Raw genomic sequence first — 14,240 nt, 5'->3', positions numbered from 1 at the left:
ATAAGAGGTCAGGATAGGAGGTCGGGATAGGAGGTCGGGATAGGAGGACGGGATAGGAGGAAGGGATAGGAGATCGGGATAGGAGGTCGGGATAGGAGGATGGGATAGGAGGCTGGGATATGAGGACGGGATATGAGGTTGAGATGTGATGACGGGATAGGAGGTCGGGGTATGGGGATGGGATATGACAACAATATATGAGGACGGTATATGAAGTCAAAAGCTTCCTCCTTTGTTTATTTTCCTCCCCAACAAGGATTAGGAAGGAAAAACCGGGCAACGCCGGGTACTCAGCTAGTATAAAGATAAATGTTACTGTGACTTTAAGATTGAAACTAAACCTAGAGAAGCAGTGGTATAATAATGTGCATTCTTTCAACTGTCCGCTTTACACATCCATCACTGTCGCACTTTGTGTAAGCAGCAACAGGATGCATGTCAGCTAATTTTTATCATGCCAGTTCCTTGTAGAAATGAACATACCACTAGCACATTCTTCATGTCAAGAAGATAAGATGGAATGAAAATGATCTATGAGCATAAAATCTGTAAGACAAGTTAGGTTGTTGTACAGTAAAGGCCCTGTAAATGCAGATATTCTTATTACAGCCTTTATTGTAGCAATTTTATTCAACTTCAGGACATTATAACGGCAGCAATTCACTCACAATACAATTAAATAAAACCATGGAATGCTCTTTTTATAGAATTTCAGTAATTCATAGCAATATGGGAAAAGTATATACTTTACGTTGTTAATAAAAGGAAGTCACTTTGATAGACAGGGGTTAGGTGCTGCCTTTATGTCTGCCCCTATTTGGACTCTATGGGGGAGATTTATCAAAACCTGTCCAGAGGAAAAGTTGCTGAGCTGCCCATAGCAACCAATCAGATCCCTTCTTTCATTTTGCAGAGGCCTTGTTTAAAATGAAAGAAGCGATCTGATTGGTTGGTACAGGCAACTCAGCAACTTTTCCTCCGGACAGAATTTGATACATCTCCCCCCCCCCCATAATTGCATTTTTTGGGCATGATATAGTAAACTAGACAGGAGTATCAATAACAGGTACTGCAGGGGAAACCATGTAACTTAAAGGGGTACAGCTGTCACGCCCCTCCAATAGACTTGCATTGAGGGTCGGGGTGTGAAGTCACGATCTTCCGTCCCCGTGGTCGAGATGGACTCAGCTTGAGGACCTCCAGCGGTTCTGGAAGCCTCTACAGGTGGGGGCTGCATGGTAGATCCTGGGGGTCCCCAGCAGCGGGACCCCGGCGATCTGACATCTTATCCCCTATCCTTTGGATAGGGGATAAGATGTCTAGGGGCGGAGTGAACCTTTAACACTCTGATTTTGGGACTGCTTAGGGCAAAATCGAACCACATGATCTCAGACAATAAAAACTCCTTCTATAAGGTGGAGTTAGGACAGCTAATCCACATACAATACACATAAGCCCATATCTACATAATGAGAAACAAAATAAATGGATGGCAATTGAAATATTTCTGTGTTCATTTTAAAGTAGTATTTCTATGCCCTTTTATAGGGAAAACAACTCATTTTTTTAGGCAGTTGTTGTAATGTAGCCACCAGGGAACATGTAACAAAGACATTGTAACCCTTACCTGTATAATGAATGGCTCTGGATCCATCTGCAATTTCCCATTAAGTATAAATCCTTTATTTGTTTTATCCATTATCAGGAATGTGAACTTGTCAATCTGAGCGTCTTGTCCTCCATGTCTGTAGGCAACATCCATATTATCGATATCTTTCTGGGTGAAGTTGTTCCTCTTCATTGGTACACCTCTTAAATATATTTGCCCATATTGAGGAAGGCTAAGCAGTACAAATGTAATATTCTCCACTGATGTATCTGGGTCAGTTGCTTGCAGAACTTCAGGGGTAATCAATGCCATAGATCCTTTCATTTGTCTAAGACCATAATTCTTGAACAACGTTGGAAGAGTTTTGTCTACCATCTCCACTGCTATATCCAGGGTACCATGCTTTGTTTGCAGCCCGTTGCTGACAAGGAATCTAGCAAAAAGAGGCAAGGGAGCCTTCAGCAAGTGTTCCTGTTTCACCATCTACACAAAAGAAATGATAGCATACCTTTATTCAGGAGGCTTTCCATTAGCTTGCTTGGGTACCTAATACTTCAAAGTTTAAGTGTGTACTTTAATGTAGCAGTCAGGCTGTATTTGCCATTTGGCACTCTTGGGCCTGTGCCTAGGGCACCAGTGTGATTACATAAAAGGTAAATACTTTTTATGTAGCTGTTGCTGCTATGCTGTGGCCTACAGAAAAAAAAAATTCCCCCTATGCATGAATGTATATGGATCATGATCTGATATGAATTTTACCTGCAGATTTACAACCACAACAGCACATTATGTTGTGAATTTGTGGTTTATTTAATCATCTTCTGTATACAGGTGGAGATCTACGGTGAATCTGCAACATTATCCGCCTGTAACTTGTGGGTATTGTTGTGTATTTGGGACAGGTCTACATTAAACACTAGGGAATCACCCTAATAGGGTATATTCAGTCCAAGAGCCTATGGCAGCACAAGCCCTGATTGTAGTATGGTTAGCTGTTTTTTTCCCATACAGCAACAAGGAACTGTACACGTTAAAGTTATTTACTATGATGCTTCCTGGGCCATTCATTGTGTGTGGATATGAGATAAGTACTTATGTATCAGAGTTCCCCCATTTATAGTGTTAAAGAGAACCCATCAGCTCCCCTAGTTGGTAACGCATTGTTGTTAATTTATTCATAAATTTTCAGGATGAATAACAAAGGAATGCCACAATGGGAAGTTCTAAGAAAAAAATGTTCCAACATTCTAATTTTTTGAGGGGTACAAAAATGTCAGGTGAGTTGAGAAATTCTCCACAATGTAAGGAGGTTACTGAAAATCTTCTGTCTATAAACTAGAAGCTTTAGCATGTACCCGAGCAATGAGGAAAGGCAAGTGTTCTTTCTGTAGGTGGTATCATTGTTTTGTTGCAAAGGTAATTGGGTTAGAAGAGAAAGCTTATCACTTTGGGAAGACAGATTTGAACATATAATACTACAGCTTTGCCTAATATGACAGACTCTATAAATATGTGTCACGATGCCGGCTGGCAGGTAGTGGATCCTCTGTGCCAGAGAGGGATGGCGAGGACCGCGCTAGTGGACCGGTTCTAAGCCACTACAGGTTTTCACCAGAGCCCGCCGCAAAGCGGGATGGTCTTGCTGCGGCGGTAGTGACCAGGTCGTATCCACTAGCAACGGCTCACCTCTCTGGCTGCTGAAGATGCTGAAGATAGGCGCGGTACAAGGGAGTAGGCAGAAGCAAGGTCGGACGTAGCAGAAGGTCGGGGGCAGGCGGCAAGGATCGTAGTCAGGGGCAACGGCAGGAGGTCAGGAACACGGACTAGGAACAGACAAGGGAACGCTTTCACTAGGCACAAGTGCAACAAGATCCGGCCCGGGAGTGCAGGGGAAGTGAGGTATAAGTAGGGAGTGCACAGGTGGAAACTAATTAAGCTAATTGGGAAGATTGGGCCAGGCACCATCATTGGTGCACTGGCCCTTTAAATCGCAGAGACCCGGCGCGCGCGCGCCCTAGGGAGCGGGGCCGCGCGCGCCGGGACAGGACCGAGGGAGAGCGAGTCAGGTACGGGGACCGGGGTGCGCATCGCGAGCGGGCGCTATCCGCATCGCGAATCGCATCCCGGCTGAAGGCGGGACCGCAGCGCACCCGGTCAGTGGATCTGACCGGGGCGCTGCAACAACGAAGATGAGGCGAGCGCTCCGGGGAGGAACGGGGACCCGGAGCGCTCGGCGTAACAGTACCCCCCCCCTTGGGTCTCCCCCTCTTCTTGGGGCCAAAGAACCTGAGGAAAAAAAACACAATTTTTCCGTGATGAGGTCCGATGCAAATTAGGAGGGGTTCTGTGTGGAAACGTACGAGACAGTCCAATCTTTTATTGTAAAAACAATAGATGTAGAGGGGTCTGGCGAGACTGGTCACAGGAACGTAGAACCTGTTGATGAGAGAGGCCAAAAAAAATTTTCCTGCAGATCCGGAATCCAAGAAGAGCATAGTAGAGAAGGAGAAGGTAGAGGCAGATATCCGCACAGGCACAGTAAGGCGTGGAGAAGCAGAGTTGACATCAAGAACTGTGTCACCTTCGTGCGGAGTCAGCGTACGTCTTTCCAGGCGGGGAGGACGGATAGGACAATCCTTCAGGAAGTGTTCGGTACCGGCATAGTACAGGCAAAGATTCTCCATGCGGCGTCGTGTCCTCTCTTGAGGTGTCAAGCAAGACCGGTCAACTTGCATAGCCTCCGCGGCGGGAAGCACAGGAACAGATTGCAGAGGACCAGAGGAGAGAGGAGCCGGAGAGAAAAAACGCTTCGTGCGAACAAAGTCCATATCCAGGCGGAGCTCCAGACGCCATCCGGAAGAACGCATGTCAATGCGAGTGGCTAGATGAATGAGTTCATGTAGGTCAGCAGGAGTCTCTCGTGCGGCCAGAACATCTTTAATGTTGCTGGATAGGCCTTTTTTAAAGGTCGCGCAGAGAATCTCACTATTCCAGGACAACTCGTAAGCAAGAGCACGGAACTGAATGGCGTACTCGCCAACGGAAGAAACACCCTGGGCCAGGTTCAGCAGGGCAATCTCGGCTGAAGAAGCTCGGGCAGGTTCCTCAAAGACACTTCGAATTTCCGAGAAGAAGGAGTGTACAGAGGCAGTGACGGGGTCATTGCGGTCCCAGAGCGGTGCGGCCCATGACAGGGCTTTTCCAGACAGAAGGCAGAACACGAAAGCCACCTTAGACCTTTCAGTAGGAAACTGGTCCGACATCATCTCCAAGTGCTGGGAACATTGCGAAAGAAAGCCACGGCAATACTTAGAGTCCCCATTAAATTTGTCCGGCAAGGACAGGCGGAGGCTAGGAGTGGCCACTCGCTGCGGAGGAGGTGCAGGAGCTGGCGGAGGAGAAGATTGCTGGAGAAGTTGCGACTGAAGTTGGTGCGAAATGGTGGACATTTCCGACAGCTGACGGGTTAGAAGGGCGATCTGTCGGGCTTGCTGGGCGGCCACCGTGGTGAGGTCAGCGACAACTGGCAGAGGAACTTCAGCGGGATCCATGGCCGGATCTACTGTCACGATGCCGGCTGGCAGGTAGTGGATCCTCTGTGCCAGAGAGGGATGGCGAGGACCGCGCTAGTGGACCGGTTCTAAGCCACTACAGGTTTTCACCAGAGCCCGCCGCAAAGCGGGATGGTCTTGCTGCGGCGGTAGTGACCAGGTCGTATCCACTAGCAACGGCTCACCTCTCTGGCTGCTGAAGATGCTGAAGATAGGCGCGGTACAAGGGAGTAGGCAGAAGCAAGGTCGGACGTAGCAGAAGGTCGGGGGCAGGCGGCAAGGATCGTAGTCAGGGGCAACGGCAGGAGGTCAGGAACACGGACTAGGAACAGACAAGGGAACGCTTTCACTAGGCACAAGTGCAACAAGATCCGGCCCGGGAGTGCAGGGGAAGTGAGGTATAAGTAGGGAGTGCACAGGTGGAAACTAATTAAGCTAATTGGGAAGATTGGGCCAGGCACCATCATTGGTGCACTGGCCCTTTAAATCGCAGAGACCCGGCGCGCGCGCGCCCTAGGGAGCGGGGCCGCGCGCGCCGGGACAGGACCGAGGGAGAGCGAGTCAGGTACGGGGACCGGGGTGCGCATCGCGAGCGGGCGCTATCCGCATCGCGAATCGCATCCCGGCTGAAGGCGGGACCGCAGCGCACCCGGTCAGTGGATCTGACCGGGGCGCTGCAACAACGAAGATGAGGCGAGCGCTCCGGGGAGGAACGGGGACCCGGAGCGCTCGGCGTAACAATATGTGTTTCATTTCATCTCTTATGATCTCTACCATATGTTTTAGGCTCTTGTCCATCCTTGTCCTTGTCCAAGTCTAAAGTCTGGCTGTAAATGGTTTAGTATTGTGTTTGCAAACATATTATGAACTAATTATTTCTAGTGCATTTATGGTTTAACACTAGTACATTTATGGTGTAACAGTATTTAAATGATAGAATACTAAAAAGCACAAAATACAAAACGAAGTTTCCACAAAAAGAAGTTTCCAAGTTACTATTGTAAATAGTATCATGTTCACCATAGACCTTTAAAACCAAATTTGGCAACAACCAGGATTAAACTAAATGAATCATGCTCACATATATTATGCAGTGGATGGAACAAGTGCATCAGGTTTGGTTTTTATATATTTATTTGTTTATTTAATTAATGCCGTATTTATTTATTTATTTATTATTTAACAAATGTTTATTTATTATTTATTTGATGTTACCAATAAAAAAAAATTAACACAAGACTTTACACAACTCACAGGAATAATTGACTAAGCTGAAATAGTTAAAATGTAAGAGTGAAAGACTTTGGTGCTCAGCAGGGGCCACATCTTCAATTGAACATTACAGATCCTCTGCGCTGCCTGCAGCTCCATGGTGATGGAACTGGCTACAGAGGCTGCCATCTGTCATGGAATTTGAAAAGATAAAGAGGGGAAAAAAGCACAGGAGCAGTAAATAGTGCCAATTCAATGCAGAATCAAGCCAGCGTGTCAAAATGGAGGACATTTGCGTCTGTACTTGGCATAGTGCTGCCGGCACCTGATGTCAGGGGTTGCTAATCACTCGTGTCATCTGTCCAAACAAGAAGTGCCACATTCTTCTTCCAACCCAGAAGCATCAGACAATACATAGTAATATTTCTGACTAACAGAAAGTGCAGTAGTGGAACATAAAATCTGATCGCTCAGACACGCAATAATTGATGTTGCTCTGGCTGTTCTGGCCTTCTACCGAATACAGCCAAGGGAAGAACACCAGGTTAACAAACATGGAGGTTTCTGCCAGATTTCTAACAGCTAGAAATGTTAATTAAAAGAGTTTTAGAAATTAGCACGTCTTTGTTTTAGGGCCCCTAATTATATTTTCATTTTAAAACAGCCTGGCCATAGCGGCTTTATATCAATGACTTGGACTGGTGACAATCTCCTGTGAGACAACACTGTAACACCAGGTGCAGTCATCCCACTACCAGATGCAGGGGCTACTGAAAAAATTCATTAGCATTCATACTTTATGTCTCCAATTTTTGGTTATTAATTCTTCAAGGATTATTGACACAGGACCCCAAAGCTTAATTGTCTTTTGGATTATATCTTATAGGAAGCGCACTATTAATTTATTATTAGATATAAAGGGAAGGAATGGGTACAGGGAGTTCTTGTCAAGTGATTTTTGGATTACAGGCTTTTGGAACAACTAGAGACTGACGAGGAACCCGATAATAAAGCGTAAATGTCAGCAATTTCTGTTGTTTATTTGCAAACTGAAATAGCGCCGGCAAATGTTAGTCGAATATTTGGGAACAGAAATTGACTGGATTACCTAACAAAAATACACTGCTTTTTTGCACGGATAACAAAAAGGGGAAATACAAGTTGAACATATAACATGAGGTATTGTATTAAACATAAATAATCTATCAGTCCTCAATAAGCATCATACTGTAAGTAGATGACTCAGGAAGCTTCAGGACAAAGATTCAGTCCCATTTTACATGCTTCTGTAGTGCCAAGAAAACCCAGGCTACCTAGTGTTCCCCTGGCACTGTAGAGATTAGGTTAATAAATCATCTGCTAGCTCTGAAAGAAAAGACAGACAGGACAGGCTTGCCATCCAGACACCTACTTGAACATATCAGCAGCAGCTGCAGCTTTGCCATTGTGGACATAGCAGACAGTCTGAGCGGCCACATCCATCTGACTGAAGCTTGTTATGGGAATTCCATGATGGTTGACATATTCAATCTGCCCATGCTGAGGTGGTGAGGAGACTATGTATAGCAGCTCTTCAGGCTTGTCTGTGCCATCAGTGGCCAGAAGAACATTAGTGCTCAAGATGACCCTGTCTCCTCTTGACACATGAAGTGTTTTCACAAATACTGCAATGTCTCCTGGTGGTAAAAATGTGTTGGGAATGTAATACATATTGTAAATCATATACATTCTGCTGACTTCTGCATCATGCTTTGCAACCAGAAATGAACAAATATAAAGGCTATTTAAAGTTTACAATGATATGGATCCAGCTATTTTACTATATCTCAGATTTTTACCAAAAGGTCAGGATTGGGTGGGCATTTTTTCCTTTATCAATATAAGACATGGCTGGATTATCTGGGACTGACAATAACCACTTAAACCTTACATTTATGTTTAGGGGTTACTTATTTGTGCTATTCATTGTGCGGATTGGCGGGTTATCTTGATTTTTCAGGTCAGTAAGATTATAAAAACTTTTCAATCACTTTTTTTTTCTGGGATGTGATGTGACCAAAAAAAGCACAATTCTGGCATATGGTATTTTTTCCATATATACCAGTCACTGTATGGGTTCAATAATATTATTATATATACTATTCTAAGAATAAACCAATCCAGGTATTCACCTGGAATTTAAAATTCATATATATATATATATATATATATATATATATATATATATATATATAGTAGATAATAACTGCAATACAATTTCACATTTTATAACAGATAATGAAGCACTTGTTTTTGGCACAGGTGAGCTCCAGACTGGACCAGGGGGAATCGCTGGATGTCGTACATCTGGATTTTTCCAAAGTATTTGATACGGTGCCCCATAAAAGGTTGGTTGGTTGGGTGACTGTTACTAGTGGGGTACCACAGGGGGTCAGTCTTGGGTCCTGTCCTATTTAATATATTCATTAATGACCTTGTAGAGGGGTTGAATAGTAAAGTAGCAATCTTAGCAGATGATACTAAACTCTGTAAAGCAGTAAACACAATAGAGTACAGGGCACTGTTACAAATGGATCTGGATAGGTTGGAGGCCTGGGCTGGGAAGTGGCAGATGAGGTGCAACACTGATAAATGTAAAGTAATGCACATGGGGAGGAAAAATCCGGGCTGGGATTATGTATTAAATGGGAGAACACTTGGGACGACTGATGTGGAAAAGGACTTGGGAGTTTTAGTTAACAGTAAATTTAGCTGTAGTGACCAATGTCGGGCAGCTGCTGCCATGGCAAATAAAATCATAGGGTGCATCAATAGGGGCAGAGATGCCCACGACAAGGAAATAATTCTACCACTGTACAAATCAGTAGTCAGACCACACATAGAATACTGTGTACAGTACTGGGCACCAGTGTACGAGAAAGATATAGTAGAGCTGGAGAGGGTTCAAAGATGGGAAACCAGAGTAATACGGGGAAGGGGAGGACAACAGTAACCAGAAAGATTATCAGAATTAGGGTTATTTAGTTTAGAAAAAAGAAGGCTTAGGGGAGACCTAATAACTATGTATAAATATATCAGGGGACAGTACATAGATCTCTCCCATGATCTATTTATACCCAGGACTGTATCTATAACAAGGGGGCATCCTCTACATGTAGAGGAAGGAAGGTTTCTACACCAGCACAGATGGGGGTTCTTTACTGTAAGAGCAGCGAGACTGTGGAATTCTCTCCCGGAGGAGGTGGTCATGGTGAACTCTGTAAAAGAATTTAAAACGGGTCTGGATGCATTTTTGGAGAGTAAGAACATTGCTGGTTATGTATATTAGATTTATAGAGACAGAATGTTGATCCAGGGATTTATTCTCATGCCATATTTGGAGTCGGGAAGGAATTTTTACCTCTAGTATGAGGGTTTATTGCCTTCCTCTGGATCAACTCAGTAGGGACTCATTAGGGATATAGGTTGAACTTGATAGACTCTGGTCTTTTTTCAATCCTATGAACTAAGCTACTATGTTACTATGTTACATATCTGTAATAAAATGTTAAATTGTATTGAAGTTATTATCTACTATATATATATATATATATATATATATATATATATATATATATATGAATTTTTAATTCCAGGTAAATACCTGGATCAGTTTATTCGTAGAATTGTATATATAATAATATTATTGATCCCATACAGTGACTGGTATATGGAATTTCACTATAATTGTGCCTTATCTTGTAATTTTTATCCATTGTGTAATGTTTCCTGTGACAGCTGAAGCCACCAAAGAGCAGACAACTATCCAATTTGTATGAGGACCTCCCGACTGCATACGTTGGGGGAGGATGTATGGATGAAATGCTGATTGCAATGTGGTTGATGATTTGTTCCCACTAGAGAAAAGGCTGTTGATGACTTTAAATTATGATTCTGGTAAATGTCGGACATAATGGTAAGGCTGTGCCCAATAATACAAGTAATGTGATTAAATGCAGAAATATTCATCATGTGTTAGATAAAAGGTGTTTCCACAAAGAAAATGTATCACTCATCCAGAGCCAATTGCCTCATTTGTCTTTTTCATAGAGCTATATAAAGGCTTGATCGCCCTTAAATATGAAATACTCCTCACTGTTGACCTGATGCTAAGGAGCAATAAAGGACTTGAGACTCCCTGTAATAGTGATCATTGAGGTGCCAATCATCTAACATTTGTTACTTGTCCTTTTTTTAAATATTGCATACATTTAAGTACATACAGTAAAAGTGTCCAGATTCGTCTTTTGTTTATAGTTTACAGAATAAAAACTTTGATGGTCAAACAACCTCGAATTACGTCATGCATATATCTAAGTTACCTTTCTCCATATCTTTAACTATGATGTGAAACTGTAGCTCAGGAGACCTGTTTCTGCCATCCCACAGGTGGAAAGTAAAGCTGTCTTCATGTTTTGATCCAAGTGTTCCCCTATGGACATATCTGACCAGATTCATATCAATATCCTCTTGACTGCACTTCGTTCCAGTATCCATATTTTTCCAGCTGTCATGTACCTTTCAGCACAGGAAAATTTCATTTGAAAAACACATATATTTATTGAATTCTTTAGATGCAGTAGATGAATCTGATACTTGTATTACAAATAGACAGATGTAAGGTCAACATGTAATGTATTGCAATTATTTATTGTATTATTGTATTGTGTTGTTTATTGTATTGTAATTTATTATCTCACTGTAGGCATTTAGGAATATTTCTTCATAAATTAACAAATGTAACCATAATTAATTTACAAAAAAAATTAAAAAATTTAAAGACAACTTATCAGCTAGAAAATGATGCTGTTGAAATGAATTCTCTACAAGAGCTTAAAGGGTCCCTAGACATCTTATCCCTTATCCAAAGGATAGGGAATAAGATGCCTGATTGCGGGGGTCCCGCCGCTGTAGACCCCCGCAATCTTTCATGCAGCAGCTCGCTATCATCAGCCTCTGCAGCGAACATGGCTCCGGGTCTGATGAATCACGATCACTGGGCCAGAGTATTGTGACATCACGGCTCTGCCCCCGTGTGACCCCGCGATCAGGCATCTTATCCCTTTGAATAGTGGATAAGATGTCTTAGGGACAGAGTACCCCTTTAAGAGGATTGTGTGTTTGTTTATATGAAGTCTCTATGTACATATTGCTTTCATGTAGCTGTTTGTGCAAACAACACAAACAACCCTTCCCTCTCCACCACCATCACCGGAGGCATTATCCACAAGATCATTATCCTCTGACAAAACCTTAACAGTAAGTACAATGGTGAATGTTACAAAACACAGTTATTTTAATAGAAACACAAGTCACCTATTTTCTATCTCAGTTACAAGAAACAAATACAAACCTTCATTTGAAGTTCTCCTTGGCCTGGAGTTTTGTCAATTATATAGTAAATGTCATCTCTGGGAGTATCCTTATCTTCGGCTGACAGTACAGCACTTGAAATAATATAATGTTCACCCATGCTCAGCACTACTTCACAGTGCCTTCAGAAGAAAGTATTAACACAGCGATTCAATTAAGATTGTTACAAGGAAGCTCCATACATTTCTACAAGTTATATAGCTCCAATATATAATGCAATTATTCAAGACTGACATTCTTTATTGTGTTAGAATTAAGGAGACAATCAACCCAAAACTTGAGGAAGCCCCTGCTGTTGGGGGAGAACTATCAATAGTGTCAAATGTATGAGATGGCAGACATTGCACCAAATTTATCAAAATTGAAGGTAAGGTCATGTATTTATTTATACATTTTTAATATATTACCTACCTGTTTTTATTAGTTGTAATTGCCGTATTATATTTATATATTGATTGTGATCTTATATTGTGTATTTGTTGACCCACAAGGGCCCTGTGAGGTTCAGCACACACTTTAATCATATATTATATTCAAATAAATCTATTTTTATCATATATTCATTGACCCTGAGCCTCAATTTACATTTATAGATTTGTAAATTACTTCTATTAAAAAAAAATCTTTACCCTTCCAGTATTTATTATCAGCTGTATGCTAAAGAGGAAATTCTTTTCTTTTTGAATTTATTTTTTGTCTTGTCCACAGTGGTCTCTGCATATACCTGATGCCCATATCAGGAACTATACAGAGCAGGAGAAAATCCCCATAGCAAACCTATGCTGTTCTGGACAGTTCCTGATATGGGCATCAGGTGTCAGCAGAGAGCACTGTGGACAAGACAAAAAAGAAATTCAAAAAGAAAATAATTTCCTCTGTAGCATACAGCTGCTAATAAGTACTGAAAGAATTAAGATTTCTAAATTAAAGTAATTTACAAATCTGTTTAACTTTCTGGAACCAGTTCATTAAAAAAAAAAAAAAGTTTTCCACCGGAGTACCCCTTTAAGATATTGCTGCTTTGTGTCTCTGTATTTGCAACAAGGAAGCTATTATTGTTTTTATGTTTGTCTCATATTTTTTTCTTGTTCAGATGATGCGGTTTCACCAGCCAATATTGGCAGTCATGTGTAAGAGGTGTGAAAGCGCTCAGTGAAAGTCCACAGAGGGTTAATACCCCAACAGGTATTGACTATTACTATCCACTCCCCTTCCCGCCCCCTGACTATAAATATGTTACAATGTTGTACATGCTATAGGTTTTGTTAAAGAGTCGTAAACTCAAAACGCATCAACCGTGCATGCTGACTGTTTGTTCACCTTGTTCCTGATGACTTTAAAGCTGCCATAAACTTGGAGTTTTAAGTGTGCTGGTTGTTCCACTTTTCCTTCTTAGATTTGTAAATCACTTCTATTTAAAAATCTTAATCCTTCCAGTACTTATCAGATGCTATATGCTACACAGGAAGTTCTTTTCTTTTTGAATTTCCTTTCTGTCTGACCACAGTGCTCTCTGCTGATGCCTCTGTCCATTTTAGGAACTATCCACAGTAGGAGAAAATCTTCATAGCAAACCTATCCTGCTCCGGACAGTTCCTAAAATGGACAAAGGTGTCAGCAGAGAGCACTGTGGTCAGACAGAAAGGAAATTCAAAAAGAAAAGAACTTCCTGTGAAGCATACAGCGGCTGATAGGTACTGGAAGGATTAAGATTTTTAAATAGAAGTAATTTGCAAATCTGTTTCACTTTCTGACACCAGTTGATTAAAAAAATATATGTTTTCCAGGGGAGTACCCCTTTAACAGGCTTATTTGCATGCTACGGATGCAAATCTGCAGGTACAATTCACAGCGGTTCTGACCCATGTGGATTTAACCAAAGGGGGAAATGTATTTTTCTTCTCCAGGCCACAGCACTCACATACTTGCAGAGTTCTCACAATGCATTCGTTGTCCTGTTCCTATCCACTGCAGCAATCGTCTTCCTAAAAATGCAACGTGACTGTTGTCTCCAGATGCACCCGGCCACAGTGTGTCATACTGCAGCTCAGCAAATCGCTATGTGAGGCAGATCATCACTGCAACAAACATTTCGTTGAATTGCAGTATGACACATTGGTCCTGGGTGCAACCGTAGACAATAGTCACGCTTTCAGCTTTAGGAAAACTATCGATGCAGGGGAGAAGAACACCGGAGGCACTGTGGGAGCACTGGAGGTAAGTAGATGTTTGTTTTTTAATCCACATAATGCCCATATATCACACAATGGCTATAATTACACCTGTCCCCACTCCTGCCAGAGTTCTCCTTTTAGTGCTACCTCCCCTTAAAACTACTGCTCTTTGTAGCATATTATGTGAACAGATACTTAGTAGCAATTGTGTAAAATATATGTTCAAGGTCATAGAATGGGGCAAATCCCAGAAACAGTGACCTTATCAAATACTTATAGCTC

General features: G+C 42.2%; 1 protein-coding gene across 1 annotated transcript in view; it reads right to left on the bottom strand.

Moving 5' to 3' along the window:
- FREM1 (FRAS1 related extracellular matrix 1) overlaps positions 1–14,240 on the bottom strand; it is a 264,848-nt gene that overhangs the window by 91,653 nt on the left and 158,955 nt on the right. Inside the window, exons 23-26 of the mRNA XM_056521167.1 lie at positions 11,765–11,906; positions 10,734–10,929; positions 7,784–8,048; positions 1,628–2,042 (exon numbers count right to left, since the gene is read on the bottom strand). Coding sequence (XP_056377142.1) covers positions 1,628–2,042; positions 7,784–8,048; positions 10,734–10,929; positions 11,765–11,906 — 1,018 coding nt within the window. The remainder of the gene's footprint in view (positions 1–1,627; positions 2,043–7,783; positions 8,049–10,733; positions 10,930–11,764; positions 11,907–14,240) is intronic.

This window comes from Hyla sarda, chromosome 1, assembly GCF_029499605.1.
Source record: "Hyla sarda isolate aHylSar1 chromosome 1, aHylSar1.hap1, whole genome shotgun sequence".
NCBI classification, from domain to species: Eukaryota; Metazoa; Chordata; class Amphibia; order Anura; family Hylidae; genus Hyla; species Hyla sarda.
Note: the sequence above shows the minus strand (reverse complement) of the source record. Positions and strands in the feature narration are given on the sequence as shown.